General features: G+C 32.1%; 2 protein-coding genes across 2 annotated transcripts; both read right to left on the minus strand.

Moving 5' to 3' along the window:
- Positions 1-3,047: 3,047 nt before the first annotated feature.
- Positions 3,048-5,036, minus strand: LOC141712870 (floral homeotic protein PMADS 2-like). Its single transcript, XM_074515974.1, has 7 exons — positions 4,778-5,036; positions 4,584-4,650; positions 3,936-3,997; positions 3,756-3,855; positions 3,622-3,651; positions 3,462-3,506; positions 3,048-3,321 (listed from the first exon to the last, which is right to left on the minus strand). Exons 1-7 carry the CDS (start codon positions 4,963-4,965, stop codon positions 3,196-3,198), a joined length of 618 nt encoding a protein of 205 aa, XP_074372075.1. The 5' UTR covers positions 4,966-5,036; the 3' UTR covers positions 3,048-3,195.
- A 1,171-nt stretch (positions 5,037-6,207) lies between these two features.
- On the minus strand, positions 6,208-8,452 carry LOC141712869 (agamous-like MADS-box protein MADS9). The gene is made up of 7 exons (XM_074515973.1): positions 8,173-8,452; positions 8,027-8,093; positions 7,142-7,203; positions 6,958-7,057; positions 6,784-6,813; positions 6,648-6,692; positions 6,208-6,556 (listed from the first exon to the last, which is right to left on the minus strand). The coding sequence occupies exons 1-7, from the start codon at positions 8,358-8,360 to the stop codon at positions 6,401-6,403; spliced, it is 648 nt and encodes a 215-aa protein (XP_074372074.1). The 5' UTR covers positions 8,361-8,452; the 3' UTR covers positions 6,208-6,400.
- Positions 8,453-22,186: the final 13,734 nt, after the last annotated feature.

Here is a 22,186-nt window from a genome sequence, read left to right on the forward strand (position 1 = left end):
TGTTCCAAACCCTAAACTGTAAGATCTTGGATTTGGTTGTGTATTCTTCATTAAAATGATGTAATAGCTATATTTATTTTGCTGTTTAAGTTGGGGGTGTGACAATTACCGAATACAGAATTGATTATTAAACAACTTAATCTTAGGGTTGTCAATGTGACTTAGTCTTGTTATTGTACAGACATGTCTTGCACAACAATTACACATAACCCTTGTTCCCTCTCACTTGTTTTCCATGCTTAGTTTGGGAAGTAGCCTCAGGTTCGAATCCTCCCACACCATTTGTTTAATTTATATATATGTTTACAAGTTAATCAATGATAATACTCATTTCTATTATTATTATTATTATTATTATTATTATTATTATTATTATTATTATTACCCGCTACATAAATTTTATGTATACACCTCATGACCACCACATTTTATTTAACTCTTAGTAACGTGATTATTTGATTATTAAGTAAAATAAATGAATATATATATATATGGTCTTACCAGAACCTCTACTAGTGTGAGATATGAGATATAATCATATCCACTCATTTAAATAAATCATATTCATCTCTCACCATTCATTTATTATTTAATATTTTAATATTTTATCATCTTCTATCTAATTCAACTACCACCTCCGGTGATCACCATTTTCGGCCACCACCACTTCCGACGACCACTAGAAAGTCACCACCGTCAAACATAAAATCACCACCGTCAAATCAAAAATCACCACCAAAAAATGATAAATCACTGCCAGCAACCAAAAATCGCCACATCCAGCCACTATTTCTACCCATCAGATCTGACCACCAGCTACGTTAATCAACTTCAATCACCAACATAATACGGTGTAACCTTTTTAATTCATGGCAGGGTATTACACAAATTATGTCATTGTCATATTTAATCAATGTATTATTTTAATTATATTAATCTATTATAAATAATGCGATAAAAAATTTATAAAGAATAATCTGATTTTTTATCGAAGTGGCCTGAAGGTTGATTGACAATTGATATATTGAATTGGATAAATTTTAAACTGTAAGCATAGCTCCAAATATATGTTAGATGACTCCAACTAGCCCTCCCCCTAAGAACCGCACATGCGAGTTTTTAGTGGCGAAGGCAATGGTTAGAAATGAATATGGCATATAGGCTTCTCAATAGATCGGATATCCCATGCGATCCGGTCCGACCCGAGTCTTAAAAAGAGAATATGAATTGCATAAAAAATAAACTGATTTGACAATAATCTGATCCGATACATAAAGAAGTGGATACGAATTTTGCCTAATTAGGTCTAATAAAAATTATATGTTAAAATTTTTTATATATGAACTATATTTAACTATATAAAACCAAATATGTTAGAAGCAAGTTAGCACCCTTAATATGTTTCATTATATTTATTCTTTTAAGCTGTTTATTGTATTTTCACGTTATTTTATCATGTTTAATCTCTCGTGCACACCATTATATCAGCATAGTTCGATAAATCATTATATTTTTCTGGCTATAATATAATTTTTTTGCATAAAATGTAGTGTATAATTATATGAATCCGGAGGTCCAATTTGATATTTTGAAACCCTAATATATTGGATATGGATTATGATATCGAAAATCCAAATGTGATCCGCTCTGATTCCTATCCAACAAATTTAAATGAATATGAACTTATTCAAAACCGATCCAAATCAAATCCGTTGAGAGGTCTAACGCATTCAACTTGAAATATGACAATATAAAGTAACCTATTGTTTATAGGCAGTACTAGAATTTACTTAAAATGCCTATGAGGAGAACATACTAATTCAACAAAAATATTACATCTTATAATTGTTATTTAGAATTAATATAAATTTAAATTTGATGTCAATCAAGTACTATTTCATTCTTACTTAATTTACTTGAAATGTTCTGGCAAAAAAAATACTTGAAATGTTCTGACAAAAAAGTCCGTTATGTTTTATTCAGTACAACAACATATATACATGAACCTTTGTTTAAAGAAAATATACACGATTGAACTTTTAATCTCAATTAAGTTCGACTTACTAGCTACTACAAGCTAGTGCATATATTGTGAATACAATCTGCGATTAATACATATAAATTAAATAAGTGTGTGCGTGAGTAAACGAAATCAAACAGAGAAAGAAATGATATAAACAGAAGAGAGATCCTCGATTCCAGTTGAAACTGTCTCCTTAAAGCTATTTCGCCTCTCACCGTGTGTGCGAGTCGATAACCTCCCAGGATAAAACGAGGTAGCGACGGCGTTACGGATAACGAGCACCTTCAGCGAGTTTGAACGGGTACGAAACTATCACAGAGAGAGAGGTAGGGTTTGTGTTTAGGAGGACGGCTGTATATGTTTAGTGAGTTAACCCTAAATCCTATAACGAAAATATATAGGCTTAGAGAAACGTGTGCACTACTTTTCTTATTTAATTAAAACGCGTTAAATTATAACTGTCAAATCAATTCATATTCGTATTTATAAAAATAAATACCGAATAATGAATATTTATTTAAGAGCCCAAGCCCAGTGAAAAATAGCAAAACTAGTCTGTGATTATTCGGGCCAATTTTCTGTTACATTTGTGTCCGCACGTCGCACACGCGGGCAAGCCCGAAGGTTTCGCAAGCCTCGGATTACCCCTCGAAATTCCACAATTTGCACCCCATACGCGCGCACATAGAAGATGGAGCAACACCTTAGTAACACTTTTAGATACTACTAAAGTGTTATTCTATATAAAGCAATGGAAACCCTTTTTTCCATTTTAATGTGGGATACAAGTTTATTTACAATATTTTCACCTTCAAGGCAACTTTAGATGATCACATCTCATTCATCCCTTAACCATTTTGAGTGTTTCAAAGTGCCTCGGAAAACTCTCACGGAGAGAACATACTCCAAGCGTCACCCACTCAAGAACCGCTCAAAATGACTTGACAATGTGGGGCTCAATACCCACATTTTCCAACATATATACCATAGCAGTACATGGAAATTAGAAATAAAGACCCACAGATAAAGTTAAGTTGGGGTTTTCTCCATCACAAAAACAGAAAGAAGGAACATAAAGCTAACATAGTAAATTTAAATAAGATGATATCATGAGCCATCCACGAGTTAAGTTGAAGAGAGGACTTGTAGTGCATGCATGGTGTATGAATGAATTACATCCTCTCATGTAAATTTGGTTGATTGGGCTGCACACGGAATGCAAAGGGCATCTGCTGTTGTTGGTATTCTCTCACATTACTGTCCATTGCTGCAACCGCCATTCCCATCTCTTGTTGTTGCTGTAATTAACAACTAAACTACTTTAATTTCCAAACTATCCTCACATTAATATATACAAAAGACTAAGTGTACAAAATTAATTCCCAAAATACTAATTTCTGCATATATTCGGCATTCGGTATGCATGTATTCTTCTTACCAGCAGGTACCTGAGGCGCTTATTTTCATCCTCCAAGTCCTGATCCTGATTGAATATTGGTTTATTAAACATATTTTAGTTTCAGGACAAGCAAATTTCTAGATACAATTAAAGCATAAATTGAACTTGCAATAACATAAGTTTTTGATCATGTACATACACGTTGAGCAATCTTGTCGAATTCCTCCATCTAAAAATGTCATAAGAAGATCAATTAATCAAACATTATAATAGCTACGATTACAAAGAATAACTCTAGCTTGTTAATACTTGTAAATGTTTTAAAAGACTTGCCTTCCAGTTTCTAACTCTCCTAAGGCCAGTATCAAGAGTAGCTTCGAGGGAAGCCAGTTCTGGTAAGTGCAGAGATGTAACATCTTCCCCATTCAAGTGCCTAGACAATCAAGTTTATATAGTAACGCCCAAACATATATTAACAGCTAAACAACATCATTAGTGCAGAATTCTAATTACCTCAGCCTAATCTGCATGCTCTTATTTTCATTGTCGATTCTTTCGATTTCTTTAGAAAGTTCCTAATTTTATCCGCACAAACAACAAAGAGTTAGTTAAATACGAATCTAGAATGTGTTATAGATCATACAGATTTAAAATTACACATACAAATCCATTCAAAATATTACCAAAACACAAATTTATATCTGTAACGGAAGGCATTTTAGAGAGCTATTTTCTGCTCAGATCTGTAACGTGAACTAAAATTTTCAAGTTTTTTGATTAATAGCACTTTAATATCTATAATTAATTTTAAAAACTTTACCAGAAGATATAAAAACAATGAGGAAAATATACTGACATATTTCTACTAGCATGTACTATCAGATCTGTTCATTCTCTACGAGAAAGGGAGGAAGGGAGGGAGGGAGGGGGAGAGAGAGAGAGAGAGAGAGAGAGAGAGATCTTTGAAGAGAACATATATATAAGTGCAAATCCTAGGTAGCTAAATGTGGATCTGTTTATAGAAATTTGTGTTTGAAGTTACATGACATATTTTAAGCAACAAATGATTATCATTTTACAAAAGGAGAAGCCCAATATATGGCAGATGCTTTAACCAACTAAGGAAAGAAACTGGAAAAGAGAGACAGAGAAGCAACCAACCTCATGCTTTGCATCCCACAGCTTTGTTCTGGATATGTCCTGGTAGCTTTGCAGCTGCGAAGCTAAACTGCAACAATCAAGAAACTTTCATTTTCTTTAATAACCCTAAAAATACCAAAACCCACAAAATATATATTTCTTTCATCCAGTAACATGATCTATATATTACATGAAAAACATTATATAGTACATACCTGGTGTCAGGGCTGCAGAACTCAAACATCTTGTTAGAACCATTGACGATAACAACAGAGACTTTAGCGTCACAAAGAACATTGATCTCTTTAGCCTTCTTAAAAAGACCTTGTCTTCTCTTTGAATACGTCACATGCCTGTTTGTTGAATTCTCAATCCTCTTTATCTCAATCTTACCTCTCCCCATCTTTCTGATCTCTCCCTCTCTCTCTCTCCCTCTCAGGCTTCTCTTTAGTTTATAGACTTCTCTTTGCTAGAATAATGTATATAGGGGAGAAGAAAGAGAATAAAGTAAAGAAGATAATAATGATGAAAAGCTAAGTTACAGAGTGGAGTTTCTAATAATAGTTTGAAAACAAGAAACTTTCAAAGAGTTAAAAAGGAAGGACTCATTTCTAGGTATTTGACAAAGTCAAACTATTCCACTGTTTAATCTGTTGTTTTCTTTTGTGCTTTACTACTTCGTTTCACCCTCTTAACCCTATAGCTAGCTAGTTTCACCTCATTATCCTCGAGTTCAAGTTTTGTTTCATAGCTTAATCATATTTTGTTTCATCTTTTTATCCTTGGGTTTCTTACCTTCTTCATCTTTGGTCACTGAATTTAAGGTTTTTATTGTGAGATGTGACAAACATCATGAACCTATACATACTACAAAAGTAGCTACTTTAACTATCTAGGGCGTATCTCATTGATAAAACAGATGTAGTTTTTGTGTTAGAAATTTAAGGCATTGCTGTAATAATTAGGACCATGAATTTTGTGATGGTCTTGTCTAGGGTTATTGGTGATGTTACTAACAAGTGGTACAAAGATCAGATCCTAACCGTCAAATCAGAAATCTGATATATATTGTGTTCACAAGATAATGTAATGTCTTGTGCAAGAGTCAAAATGTGACAAGAAGTGTCCAATCCCCAACTAAGAATTAAATTAGTAGTTACGTTTTTTTACTTTCTGAAACCACCTTCTAATTTTATTTCTTTTGTCCCTCCTGTTTCATTTTTCTAGTAATGATTTGTCATGTCAAACATTGAACCCCTTAGAACCTATCAGAATCTTTACAATATCAAATACTTTCTACTGTATATCATTCTTTAATATAATCAATCCTTACATAAAACTCAAATGTTATAACAATAAATCGTGTCTATTACATTAGAATTAAAACTGCTGGTTAAAGAGGTAAGATCTACTGAACTTTTGAGTGCAGAATATCTATATAACTCTAACTTTGGCCTCACTTGAATCCTTACGTTACATCTGTAGCTAGCTAGTTATAACTTCCGCATGAGTAAATTTTGATTAGTGAAAAACGATGTTTCTTTTGTAACAATATATAAGTTTGAAATACATGATATGAGGAACTAGCTATTTGGCTTTTTTGCAACCGTTTTTAGACCTGGAACTAGCTAGATATCTATATAACTGATAGAGAACCAGCTGAGATGATATATCTCTTACTTTATATTGATAATTAATATGACAGCACAGCAGATAAATGATTAATTAAACGCAATACAGAAGCAAGTTTGCCTCATCATGAGATTTAGGTACTTAATTATATGTATTAACTTGCAGTCTTGGACTTGCTTCGCTGATTATTTTAATCAAGGCAAATTTTAGTCGAGAAGCATCTGGTTATGAAGATTAGGCTGATTTGGCTGCAAGCGGAAGGCAAAGGGCATCTGAGCTTCATACTGATCATTCACTTTGAGATGATTAAATCCATTTTCAATGTCTCGCACTTTACCAGCCATAGCTTCCATCTGCTGTTCCTGCATATCAAACATAACCGAATATCATGTGAATATTTATGAACACCAATACTTCATGCGTGCAGTAGACTCAGTTTAATTATGAACATACATAGACATAACGTAGATGCATATTCTCCTCCTCCAGACGTTGCCCCTGCACAAAATTCATCAAAGCATTAATTTACAGGTATCTCATCAAGAATCGTGAACCATTTAAATTTAATCGTCAAGCCGATTGTGCTTACATCTTTCTGCATCCTTTTATACGACTCCCTCTGAAAATAGGAAGAAGGAAGGCAAATTAACAAATTTACAAACAATAGTGTATCAATTCATGCATATTTGTATATAACAAATGTGTGAACATGAGTCAAAAAAATTGTAAAATCATATTTGCTTAACTAATTATAGAATTATACCCTTTTTTCACCAATACTTATCAGCCCATTCTCCAGATCATTTTCGATAGTCATGAGTTCTTTGATGTTCAAGGAAGTAATGTCTTCAGCATTCAAGTGCCTTGCAGATGATAAGTTAATTAGTGTTAGATGTCGTCTTTAAATAAATATATACTGATGATAAGAATTATAAGCAGCTTTGTACCTGAGATCAATCTGCATTTTCTCATTCTCTTCCTTAATTCTTTTAATTTCATTGCTGAGAGCCTGTAACGTACCATTTCAAATTTCAATACTATTTAGCAATTTAATTATGAGCATGAAATAATTAAAAAACAACTAAAGAAATTTAAAATAGTTTTAAATCAGGAAGAAAAAAACATTTACTATTAGGCCATCAAAAATTTGATGATAAAGTACATTACAAAAAATATGAGAACCCGGGGTAAGAAGACAGATCCATGTAATTAAAACAATGTATCAATATTGTTTCTTGACAATGGATATGCCTACCAACTACAGTAATAAAAATAATTAGCTAGAGAACTAGATTGTATCTTTGTTTTCATTTCACTCTTTTATGCTAAAAATCTATAAGTACTATAAATATTCATTACATGGGATACATTTAGTTAAAGTTGAACTACAGATGCTTGCAAGAAAATGGAAGAGATGGAGCTTTACTGGTACCAGATCTGTAAGATGGATGGATGTAACGTAACATATGCATATACTTTTTCACATGTACTTTAACACTACACTAAATTTACTAAAACTAAAGTGTGAGACATAAAAACCTTCATCCTATTTGTAGATCTGTTTCATAGATCTCATGCTATCAAGAAATCATGTCAAGAAATATTGGACAAAAGGGTACAATCCATATATCATACATCAAGAAAGATAGAAAGAGATTTCTATTTATACACATACATATATAAATAGGTTTAGGGAGAGAGAGGGAGAGAGAGGAGAGAGAGAGAGAGGGAGAGAGAGAGGGAGAGAGAGAGGGAGAGAGAGAGAGAGGGGGAGAGAGAGAGAGAGAGAGAGAGAGAGAGAGAGAGAGAGAGAGAGGTCATGTCCAAAATACCTCATGTTCAGGATTCCACAATCTCTGTCCAGAGTGCTGGTGGTACCGATCTAACATTTCAGTTATGCTACATGTCCAAAAAAATGAAAAAGATTAAACAAAGTGCATAGATTAAAAAAACATGAGTGTGATGTATATGTGTATACTTTGTGGAAGGGCTGCAATATTCATAGAGCTTAGTAGGAGAAGCAAAGATAACAACAGAAACAGCTGCATCACATAGAACAGTAATCTCCTTAGCTTTCTTGATCAACCCTTTCCTTCTCTTGGAATAAGTTACCTGCCTGTTGTTTGTGTTTTCTATTCTTTTGATTTCTATCTTCCCTCTCCCCATCTTTTCTTGGGTTGGTTGGGTTTCAGATTCTTGAGATAAGAGAGGAGATAAAGAGAGAACTATTATTGTGTATAGAATGAAGAGAAAATTAATTACAAGTAGCATTTTCTATTATAGGTTAAAGTAAATTGAGCTTTCGGACTAGTTCAGAAATGATGAGTTGTTTTAGGGCTTTGGTTTTACCTATTAACCTTTGGACCGTCTTTGTTTACACGAATTTAAATTCTTCCAAATATATAGACCACACACTAAAAAGTTACCCATGCCAATTGTTTTAAATTTCAAAAATTTCACTGGGTGTGTAGATATTCTAATTACAAATGTTATTTTTTGTATCGACTATATAATTTTTTATTTTATTGAATTCTGTCGAAATGGATACATTTAGTAGATGTGACTTTTATCAATAAAATGGAATATTATATTTTTTTTTTGGCCCTAAAATATTATAGATAAATTAGACGAATTCAAGTAATCAGAAACTAAACTTGTTGAACTGAAATTTTTGTTATTTAAAGGCTTATTTTATCATCTTGTATACATTATAAAAGAAGTTAGATCAATGATGAAACTTTTAAGAGCTAAAAATATCAATTTTAAAAATACAAAAATATACTTCATTTGTCTTAACCATTTTTCTTATACTTTTCTTTTTAATATATTTCTTCCAATTTTTCACATTTCAAAATTTTTAAAAAATAATAAAATTTTTATAATATAAAAAATAACTCTTCCACTACTTACATTCACTATACTCACTTTATACTCACTTTATACATGAAATATTAATCGGTTCAATCACTTTACTCACTATTTTAATTTTTTACTATTTTTTTTAACCTGACTGTCCAAATCAAATATAAACAAATGGCCGGAGGAGGGAGTAGATCTCTCATGTTTTATCAGAATACATGAAAATGATTATTCAAAATTCTACCCTACCTAGTACCAAGTATTTGACTGCCAAGGCTTGACGTGACTTACCAGTTAACACTGAATACATGACTTATTTGAATGTGTAAATAGTAATAATAATAGGTTTAAAAGCTGAAAACTTGTGAAGCTATTATTTTGCCAGCAATAGAGTTTTATGGATGCCAAAATCTGGTGCTATTTTTGTTTCCGAACTTTAAAATAATCTTGAGCTGCTTGGCGGGTGTGTACTTATTTGGTTTAAATTAGAGAGGGAAAGAAACAGGAGCGCTCAAATGATAATTACTACATATCAGGACATTGATAACGAAATTTACAATGGAAACCATGTGCGCGCAACAAACTTAATATTACGTCGTAATATTCTATTGTAAGTTTATTATTTTATTCTTAAAATTAAAACCAATCGAATTCAAAAAGAGAAAATCAGTACAATGAAAAACAAAAAAAAAAAATCCTTCTTTTAATTATAAGTGGAGTCTTTGGTAATATTTTCATTATATTTACTACCTTATAACTCGTGTAATGCACGGTTTTTAATTATTATTTTTAATTCTTTTAGTATACACGTAATTTATGATATTGCATTATTGTTTTTAGATAATTTGTTATAATATTATAGTAATATATATATATATAAATATTGAGAAATATACGGATGTAGATTTAAATTATTGTGGCTATATATAGTAAAATATCTAATCATATTTCATCTTCACCTTATATTATGATTTATGATTTTTTAAATTTCTAATCATATTACATTATAAGAAAACAAGCCTAAATACAACCGCACAAATAAAACCGGGGTCAAATTCAACAACTTTCGAGGGCGCGGCTAAATTCAACCGTATGCGGTCGTATTTATTTACGGTGGTATTTACGCGGTCGAATTTAGCAACAAATGTGACCGTAGGCGGTTGAATTTAGCAGTACTCCTAAATTCAACCGAATGTGGTTGAATTTAGCCTTACCAAAAAAATGGGGGGAATTTTCCCGCCAGCCAATTTTTTTGACACTCCTAAATTCAACCGTTTTCGGTCGAATTTGATATTTTGAAATGGAGGGAAATTTCCTGCACTTTTAAAATATTGGTTACAAAAGTGGGGGAATTTTTCCGCTTTTTTAAAAATTATAATTTTAGTAGAAATCAATTGTATTTATCTATTATGGATGCATTCAGTAATATTAATTCTTTTCAGGATTTTATTTTTTTAAAATAAATTAATTAAGTAACTTATTAACTTATTTGAGTGATATGATATAAATTTTAGAAAAAATATAACGTATTTGATTTGCTATTTTAATAGTCAATCAGTAGTTTGACCACTACTTCTTACTAGTGTTTAGTCCCAAACTTATTTTTTGATTTTTTTTAAAAATATTTATGAATGGTCCAACTGTAAGGATATCAAGATATGTATATTTTAGTGATCTGATAAACTTTTAGAAAAAATAATATATTTGGTTACAATTTTAATAGTCAACTAGTAGTTTGACCAGTATTTCTTACCAGTGTTTAGTCACATACTGATGTTCAATTTTTTAAAAAATGTTTATGAATGATCCAACTGTAAGGATGACAAGATCTATATATTTAGTGATATGATAAAAATTTTAGAAAAAAATAAATGTATTTGATTTGTTATTTTAACAGTCAACAAGTAGTTGACCAGTACTTCTTACCAGTGTTTAGTCTCATCGATGTTTCGATTTTTTTAAAAAATGTTTATGAATGATCCAACCGTAAGAATGTCAAGATCTATAAATTTTAGTGATATGATAAAAATTTTAGAAAAAAATAGATGTATTTGGTTTGTTATTTTAACAGTCAACAATTAGTCGAATAGTACTTCTTACTAGTGTTTAGTCTCATACCAATATTTTTCAATTTTTTTAAAAATGTTTATAAATGATCCAACCGTAAGGATGTCAAGATCTATATATTTTAATGATATGATAAAAAATTTAGAAAAAAATAAATATATTTGGTTTGTTATTTTAACAGTCAACTAGTAGTTTGACCAGTACTTCTTACTAGTGTTTAGTCTCATACCGATGTTTCGATTTTTTACAAAATATTTCTGAATGATTCAACCATAAGAATGTCAAGATACATATATTTTAGTGATATTATAAAAAATTTAGAAAAAAATAAATGTATTTGGTTTGCTATTTTAACAGTCAACTAGCAGTTTGACCAGTTTTTCTTTCTAGTGTTTAGTCCCGTACCGATATTTCGATTTTTTAAAAAATATTTATGAATGATCCAACCGTAAGGATGTCAAGATTTTAGTAATACAATAAAAAAATTAGAAAAAATAAATATATTAGGTTTAATATTTTATTTTCTTTAAAAATATTTATGAATGATCCAAACTTATAGATGTTAATATCTATATATTTTACTGATATGATAGAAAGTTTAGAAAAAAAATAAATGTATTTGATTTTTAGATCTCAATTATTTTAACAAATAAAATATAATTAAACATAATTCTAAATTTCACCGCACACTCATGTTAATGAAATTTATAATAAAATCGACCAAAATCAAAATTTTAATTTTTTTATTAAAATAATGAGTTTTAAAAATAAATTATAATATTATAAAAAAATTAACAAATTATAATATTTTTTTACAGAAATTATCTGGATTTTAATTTTCATAACAAAAAATATGTAATATTAATTGACACTCCTAAATACAACCGCGCTCGGTTCAACCGAGCGCGGTTGTATTTATCTTTGTCACGTGACTTAGATCCAACGTACCAAATTCAAGTACTAAAATAAAATCCAACAGTTGATTTTAGATTTCATAACCCCTCTCCCCCTCCCCCTTCCCTGCTCCCTCTCCCTCATTTTTCCTTCTTTATTTTCCGGATAAACTACTTTTTTCCGTCAATCTCTTTTATTTTCTACCCCTACAAACATCTGCCCCCAACACCTATTTTTTATATTTACTTTTTTAACAAAAAATTAAATGGGTCTTCAAAATTTTGTATTTTATTTTCATTTTTGATTGTGGGTTTGTGTTTATGAAAGTTGTAGGAGTATGTATGTGAAAATTTTGAAATGAAAACTTGATATTTGTGTAAAATTGAATTTCATATGATTTTTGAATTATTTGTTTTATTCTTGATAATAAATATATGTTAATTAATTATTGATAATTGATTGTATAGGTTTTTGGCTTTGTTTTGTGATATTGAGTGTTCAATTTGGTTGATTTTTTCATCATCTCGATTTGGCCGAAAAAATGGTCATTTTGATCGGAAAATGGATTGTATCGTTGAGACATCATTATTGATGTTAGTTTTGGATTTTGGAAATGATTTAGACTGATTTGTTGTGCGAAATTGAACCGAAACCCTCCATTTTTTGTAACATCGGAGTTATCAGAATGGTTGCCGAATTTTTTGAAGCGCACCGGAATCTGAGAATTTTTCGGCGAGATTTTTTTTTAAAATCTGGTGCTCGTTAATTCGACCGCATTCGGTCGAATTTAGAACAATATTTTTAACCATATACGGTCGAATTTATATTTTAGGCGGACTTTTCAAATTTTTTTAGAAATCAATTTTTTGGGCAGGATTTTCAAATTTTAGGTGAAAAACAAATTCGACCGCTTTCGGTCAAATTTAAGCGGTTGAATTTAGCCGATCGAATACTAAATACGACTGATTTACTAAATATTACTCGAGCGAATGCGACCGGTCCAAAAACCGGTCGTATTTAGTTAAATACGACCGAAAATGATCGAATTTAACTAAATACAACCGGTTTTTTAACCGGTCGTATTTACCCGTTTTTCTTGTAGTGTTATATCTAGGATTGTATTATAACAGGGTATCGCAATTGGTGTTTAAATAGTAGTAGAATAATATAACTATTTTTTTATTTATAATTGTATTAAGAATACACTTATTTTAGTAAAATATAATTTTAATCTTTAATTTTAATTATACTAAATCAACGATTGAGATTATTTTGACGATATATGATCAAAATTTTGTATAAAAAGTATGTTACGCTTACTATATATAAAGATATAATTAGATTTTGATGATTTGATAACCCACGTGAAACTTATGAAGTTATGTTTAATACAGTGATGGTTTAAAAAAATCAACAAATATTATCCAGAAATAGAAGAAAATAATAATTACGAATTTTGTCTTATTATTCAATTTGTTTTAGAATGCGTACTTTTCAGTTTCAATCTTTTATTCTATTCAATTTAGAATATATATTTATCGTTGGTTGTAGAAGACTTTGTAAAGTATTAGGAGTGAATGTATTTATATTTCAATTATTATATCTAATTTTATAATCTAACGGCTAAGATAACAATATTGATAAATATACCGATGTAGATTTAAATTATTGTGATTATATATAGTAAAATATCTAATCATATTTCATCTTCACCTTGTATTTATGATTTATGATTTGTTAAATTTCTAATCATATTCTATCTAGGATTGTATTATAACAGGGTATCACAATTGGTGTTTGAATAGTAGTAGAACAATATAATTATTTTTTAATTTATAATTGTATTAAGAATACACTTATTCTAGTAAAATATAATTTTAATCGTTTATTTTTAATTATACCAAATCAACGATTGAGATTGTTTTGACGATATATGATCAAAGTTTTGTATAAAAAGTATGTTAGCTTACTATATATAAGGATATAATTAGATTTTGACGATTTGATAACCCACATGAAACTTATGAAGTTATGTTTAATACAGTGATGATTTAAAAAAACTCAACAAATATTATCCAAAAATAGAAGAAAATAATAATTACGAATTTTGTCTTATTGTTCTATTTGTTTTAGAATGCGTACTTTTCAGTTTAAATTTTTTATTCTATTCAATTTAGAATATCTATTTATCGTTGGTTATAGAAGACTTTGTAAAGGATTAGGAGTGAATGTATTTATATTTTAATTATTATATCTAACTTTATAATTTAACAGCTAAGATAACATCTTTTATGATCCAACAGTTGAGATTGTTTTGACGGTACATGCACCATAACTACCAAATATTTGGATAAGATCCCCCCTTATGCATATTATATAATAAGGATATAATTTGAATACAGTTGAATATCTGAATTTGGGTAGAAATATTCAATAAGCAAAACTTATCATTGAGCTACATATTGTACAGGATTGTTATTTTTTATTTTGGACAAGGAGCTGGTGCACATTTTTTTCGGATTGTGAACTCTACACTTGAGCATAAATTATTCATCCTAAATGAATTATTTTGATTATATTTTAATAATATTTTTAAGTGTATATTGTAGGGGAAGGTCCTACCTAACAAAGATGATTATGTTGATGGTGGGAGCAATAACGCGAGAGTACCGAGCCCGTGATGATGTTTGTGATATAAGTGTTTTGCCTTATGTATTTGATGTGGTTAATGGATGTTTATAAGACAACCCAAATTGTGTTTCTAAACTGAATTTGATATTGTGGTTACGTATATATCTACCTAAGTTTGTGTATACTTTAAATTTTTGTATTAGACTTGTAAATTAGTACAAAATTAAGGTATAACTGATGTAACTTATGGTATTTGACTTGTAGCGTTAGTTTTATATTTTGGTTGTGTGTGATTGTAAGGGCATGTTTAGAATTTAAATTGAATGAAGAAAATAGATGAAAACTGAAAAATCGGCATTTTGGCTCTTCTGAAGATACAAATTTACGACGAATGTTCATAACATATTCCGTCGTAATGTAGTAAATTTTCATATCTTTAATTTTTTTATATTTTTAATTTGGCTAGCAGGTGGGTCCCAGTTTCTAAATACAACATATATTCATTAGAAAATTAACTACATACGACGTATATTCTTGTCATAACATTTATATTATTTTATTAAAGATGGGCCTCTCTGGATAAAATCCGACGATTATTTCACTACACCGTAAATTGAATCAGACAACACATGTTACACAACGGTTGCCAAAAAACTTGTTATCCCAAAATATCAGACTACGGTGAACTAGTAGTTGACTGAGAAGTGTTGTGAGACGTTGTTACCGGCAATGGTGATTTAACTTTTTGTAAAATATTATCTAGATTGTCCATGTGGGCTTCAATGAGACAATGGTTCATATCGTATTCATTGTGTGAGCTTTATTAACACAAGTTTAGTATTGAGTGGCATTTATGACAATTTATAACGCTCCATAAAACTTTGAATTGGTGTTTTTGTACTCAAGTTGTTGGTATTTTAACGTGTTTTGTAGTGTTTTTGTATTTCAGGCATTAATCAGGAATACAAGTGAATTGGCATTGATTTGATGCCAATATGGTGTTAAGATGGTGTCTAGAATAAAGGCTCATGAAAAGAACAACTCATTGCAGCAATAAAAAAAGAAAGCAGAAGTTTTTCCAGAGAGTCGGCGTGCCCGCGCTGCGATAGCACACGGCCGCACCCAAGAAGCAGAAACTCAGCGCGCCTGCGCTGGTCAAGCGTGCCCGCGCTGGTCATGCGCGCCCGTGCTGGTCATGTGTGCGCCCTCGCCAGGTCGTGAATTAAAATCCTGATTCTTGTGGACTTTTGATTGGAAAGACTTCTACTATGTATGGGCTGCTATATATACATAAATAAAGGTCATTGTTTATAAGGAGACGTACCAGAGCTCAAGGAAAAGGCGTAAGAAGACCGTATAGCACAAATTCAACCAAGGAGAATAGGATCTAGTTTATACTTGTGATTCTTTGTTCTAAGTTGTAACTTTGGATGCTAGTTTTCTTACTCGTGAACCTATACTCTTGTTTCGTATTTGGTTTATTATTTATTCAGTATAAAGACTACGTTTATTATACCATGCTTTCATCGGAACCCACATTGATGATGAGTCCGATTATGAGCTAATCGTTATGATGGGGTTCTAGCGGATTTATTTATGGATTTCTTTAGTTAATTTGTTTCGATGTCTTAGTGTGTGGTGATTGTATGATAACCTAGTATTGGTTGTGCTTATTCGTCTTATGAGCGTCACGAACTTATAAGATAGCGTGTTAATCTCTAATGAAGCGACGGTGAATTTAAGGATTTAGAACTTGTCATGCTAGCATAGGTTCATGTGTTATTGTTATGCATGATTCGTAGGTAATTTTAACCATCTTACTAGCCCTATGTAATCACGATAGATAACTTGTGCACTAAACCATTATGTTGTCAATATCTATAGATATATAGGGTCTCAATATACTTGGTGTCTATTCAGCTTCTATCTCTTTTATGGATGTCTGATAGTATGTTATGCGTGCAATGAAAGTTGTCGTTTATCAGTTTCGTGTTATCTGATTAGTGTTATCACCATTACATGCTAAGGTTAAGAATAATAAGGCTATTGAATGAAGTATTTAATGAAGTTAGAATCCCATGTTTGTGTCATATATTATTCAACTCTCTTTAATCTCTTAGTTAATGTTCTTTAGTATAACTCTCAATAGTTAATCGTAGTTATAATCAACTCAAATTGTTATTCGTCTTAGCATTGAATAATAGCAATATTATTGTTGCATAAGTGCATAAATCATAAATTTAACCTAAACCGGTCTCAGTGGGAACGAACTAGAAAGAATTCTATATTACTTGTGAACGCATATACTTGCATGAATATTAGCGCGTGTTTAGCCCTAACAAGTATTTGGCGCCGCTGCCGGGTACTCGGTGTTAACTTTTAGTTTATGTGTTTGTCATCAGTGATCGTTAAGTTCATTGACTCGGAAATTATTACTTACCTACTCTTTTCCTTGTCGTGTTTCAGGTACTCTAGTGAGCGTGTATGCATACGCGTTCGCGGGCTCGTAAGAGAAATCTGGATCAAGCCGAGGAGGAAGTTGTAATGGTTCGAAGGGAAGTCTTTGAGGACGAAGAGAAAGTTGAGGAACCAGCTTTAGTAGTGATGGGAGATCAAGCAGAAATTCCGAAGGCTTTGATGGGCTATTCTCAGCCTAAGATCAATGATATTTAGTCAAGCATCATCAGACGAGCCATCTCGGCTAACACTTTTGAGATTAAGTCAAGCATGATTCAGATGATACATAACTCAATTCAGTTTGGGGGTTCTCCTACAGAATCATAACTCAAGTCAAGCATGATTCAGATGAAAAATCTGAATTGAAGGAGTTGAGGCTCATGTGCAAGAGCCAGGCTATTCCTATCAAGATATTGGAGAATCAGATTGGGCAGATTGTTAATGCATTACTGAATCGTCAACCTGGCACGCTTCCTAGCGATACTGAAGTGCTAGGCAAGAAGGAAGATAAGGAGCATGTTAAGGCAATTACATTCAGGTCTGGTAAGGTACCTAATCCTAAAAAAGCTAAGACTCCAGAATCTGAAGTTGTGGCTGAAGAAGAAGTGCAGAAGGAAGTAGAAGTGGAACCAAGGAAGACTACTGTTGAGCACACTCCTCCTGAGGGTAATATAGGGGAGAAACAGATCTATCCTCCACCTCCCTTTCCTAAAAGGCTATAGAAGAAAAAGTTGGATAAGCAGTTTGAGAAGTTTTTGGAGGTGTTCAATAAACTTCATATCAAGTTACCTTTCGCTGAAGCTCTTGAACAAATGCCTTGTTACGCGAAGTTCATGAAAGGTATTCTCTCTAGGAAAGTGAAGCTTGATGACTTGGAAACCGTTTCTCTCACGGAGGAATGCATTGTTGTTCTGCAACAGAAGTTGTCTCTGAAGCTTAAAGATCCTGGAAGCTTCATTATTCCTTGCACAATTGGAAAAGTGTCATTTGACAAATGTTTATGTGACTTGGGAGCTAGCCTCAATCTAATGCCCTTGTCAATCTTCAAGAAGTTGGACTTACCTGATCCAAAACCTACTTATATGACTTTGTAGTTGGCCGACCATTCCATTATATATTCACGAGGTATTGTGGAGGATGTCTTGGTCAAGATGGATAAACTCATCTTCCCTGCTGATTTTATAATTCTTGATTTCGAGGAGGATAAGAAGATTCCCATAATCTTGGGAAGACCTTTTTTGGATACTGGCCGAACCTTGATAGATGTGCAGAAAGGTGAGCTCACCATGCGTGTGCTGGATCAGGATGTAACTTTTAATGTGTTCAATGCCATGAAATTCCCTACGGAAAATGAGGAGTGTTTTAAGGTGGAGATGGTCGATTCTGTGGTTACTTCTGAACTTGATTGATTGTTAAGGTCTAATGCCTTAGAAAAGGCCTTGTTGGGGAATTCCGAGAGTGAAGATGATGAAGGTGATGAGCATTTGCAATATTTGAATGCTTCTCCCTAGAAGAGAAAGATGGATATACCTTTGGAATCTCTTGGGTTGGAGGAGTTGAAAAGTTCTGCAAAGCGCCTCAAGTCTTCTATTGAGGAAGCTCCTCCTCTTGAGCTTAAGCCTTTACCTGAACATTTGAGGTATACGTTTTTAGGTGATACATCTACTTTGCCTGTTATTATTGCATCTGACCTTTTAGGTAGCGACGAGGAAAAGCTTTTGAGAATTCTTAGAGAATTCAAGGCGACAATTGGTTGGACTATAGCAGATATCAAGTCGATAATGCGTTTTTAGGTGGTATCTGTTAGTGTTTGTGCCCTAGAGACAACACTATTACGTTTATATTATAAAATATTTGGATTATTAATTATGATTATATGGATTAGTCTTTAGTAATTTATTATATCTTTATTTTCTGCGATAAGATGTTAGATTAATAAATGTCCTTGGAATATGATATGTAAATCTATATCTCTAAGTACGTGACTTAGAAATGAGATTATGAGAATAGTATTGATATTCCTAAAGGTCCCTAGTCAAGTATTATTGTTAAGGGACGATAATAAATATATTGAGACTAGTGTGTTTGTTGGCTGATGATCACATCTCATTGATCATAGGTATGGTGATACTAAAGTCAAAACACAGGCACATGTATTAAATACATGGTGATGGATTGACCCGTTGTGAGATACTACATATTTATAGTGTCATAATTTAATCTCACAGTGATAATGATGTATTGGTCATTTGACCTGAAATCATTATATTTCTATACGAGAATTAATATACTTTGATACTATTGAAAGTTATCCTTGACCGGGTAATAATAAAAGTAGACATTGGGTATATTATGAATCGTATGAGAAATATGAATGATCTAGATGGGATTTAGCCCTCCTTTATTAAAGAAATAATATTATTGGCCTCTTGATTGAGTAAGACTATAAAATGCATGGTCGTGCTCAAATATAGATTTGTTTAATAGTTTACTCATTGATCAAGGAAAGAAGGATTGAACATTAACAATGGATGACACAATGCATGCCTCGAGTTTGATCTATAATATAAGGCTAAAGGGATTATATTACATTGTACATTATTCACGAAAGGTTTAATTGATCACCGATTTAATTATTATTACTTGGGTAACAATGATGTATTACTAGATGTCGCTCATTGTTTATGATTTTAAATTAGATTTAAAATTATTGCAAACGTAATAATAACCTAAAGGGTCGCACAAAGAATGATTGGGGGAATATTTAATTTAAATTCGGGATTTAAATTAAATGTAAGTAATTCGAATTATTTGTTATTAATTAAGTGTGACTTAATTAATTAAATAGGAAATTCGAATTTAATTTAAATCCGAAATTAAGTTATTGTATGATTAAGTGATAATAATAGAAAAATTAGAATTTCGAATTTAAAAATAATAACAACTCTAAAATTTAGTTTAGGGTTGGAGGCCCATTAACTCTTGCCTATATAATATCTCTTTCTAATAAAATTAGGGTTACACGTTTCATTTGATAAAACATAAACCCTAGCAGCTGGAAGAGAGATAGAGAGAGCAAGAAGGCGGCCTCAAGAACGTGCTAGTACACACCCATCCTCCGGGCGATCATTCGTGTGGATACCTTCAAGGCGTAGAACGTTCCAGCGACGGGCTACGTGGTGATCATTCAAGACCTCCATCTTTCCATTAATGTAAAGCTTCTTAAGGTAAAACATCTATTCTCCGTAATTATCCGTTCATTATACATACATCCTGCGATAGAGCTTCACAAATTTTATTTTTTTTCGTTGCGTTTTTATGCTCGAATCCCTAACAGTATCACTGTGGTAGCAAATGAGAAGAATAAGCTTATTCCTACAAGAACAGTCACAGGGTGGAGAGTTTGCATGGATTATAGAAAGCTGAACAGGGCTACAAGGAAGGATCACTTCCCTCTTCCTTTCATTGATCAGATATTTGATAGATTGGTTGGGCATGATTACTACTATCTTCTGGATGGCTATTCGGGTTATAATTAGATTTGTATCGCTCCAGAAGATCAAGAGAAGACTACATTCACATGTCATTTTGGTACTTTTGCATTCAGGAGAATTTCTTTTGGGCTATGTGGAGCACCAACCACTTTTTAGAGATGTGTGATGGTTATCTTCTCTGATATGATTAGAAATAATGTAGAAGTGTTCATGGATGATTTCTCAGTCTTTAGAACTTCTTATGATGAATTCTTGCACAATCTTGGGTTGGTGTGGATACCTTCAAGGCGTAGATCATTTCAGCGATGGGATACATGGTGATCATTCAAGACCTCCATCTTTCCATTAACGTAAAGCTTCTTAAGATAAAACATCTATTCTCCGTAATTATTAGTTCATTATACATAGATCTTGCGGTAGGGATTCCAAAATTTTATTTTTCCGTTTCATTTTTATGCTCGAATCCCTAACAATGGCATCAGAGCTATGTGTATAATAGGATAATTTGGTTATGTGTTTTACAGTTTTTCGATATATTAAGCATGAATCAGATCTGCCATGTATGTATGTGATACGATTTATATGTGAGATGTAATATGCATGCTTTTATGTTGATTAATGATCGAGCTAATTATGTAGAGCTTTCTGGATATTCACGTGATGTTTATGCATATAATGATATGAGCACATAATAAATTTGCCATGACTAATCAGTATGCGATTTGTATGTTATGCATGGTGTCTGGTTTATAGATAATGATCTAATCTGTTGGACAGATGGTGTGTTGACATGATCTGTGGAATGGGGTATGTTCAATATGTGTATGATACATGCTTCCGGAACTGCATATGATGTAGTAGAGGCAAAGATTGGTTCAAATATGATATGTTGTTCCGAAATTGAGATTTCTGTACATGACTGGTCTTCCGACCCCGGCCAGGGTGTGCCACCCCCGAACCCCCGTGTTGGTGAGACTGCGTAGCTGTATGAACAGTTACGTGATAACTCAACACAATAACAACACTAGAAAAGGACAGGTTAATAATACTACGTCTACACAAGAAATCAGGAAGAATGAAGATAAGGCAAATACAAAGAATCAGAAGATTAGAAGAAAGCCTGAAGTCTGTCTACAGGTCACTGAAAGAAGTTCATTAATATGTTCATGCCTCAGTGAAGAATAAAGTTTAAAGACTTTTAGGGTTTCAGAAATGATGAAGATTCAATGTATAAAGTGCTACTAGAAGATTTCAGTGTATTGGCATTGATTGAAGATAGACAGTGTATGAAGCATAGGAATCTGAAGAATTGAAGACAGGGTATAGACAGAAGTTAAAGAAGATGGCTGCAGTCTTGAAGTCATACTCACTGACAGGAGTTCATTTATATGTACAAGCGTCAGTGAAGAACAGTGAATGAAGTATTCAAGATTGTATTAGCAATGAAGATTGAAGACGTTGTCTAAAGTACCAGAAAGGATTCCAGTGAAAGTACATTTGTTAGTTGACAGTCAGTGTTAGAAATAATGGATATTCAACCAATCTGTATCAACTCAGAAACACAAGTTAAATTGAATTAGGTTCTCTCAA

The sequence above is a fragment of the Apium graveolens genome, chromosome 3 (genome assembly GCF_009905375.1).
Source record: "Apium graveolens cultivar Ventura chromosome 3, ASM990537v1, whole genome shotgun sequence".
NCBI classification, from domain to species: domain Eukaryota; kingdom Viridiplantae; phylum Streptophyta; class Magnoliopsida; order Apiales; family Apiaceae; genus Apium; species Apium graveolens.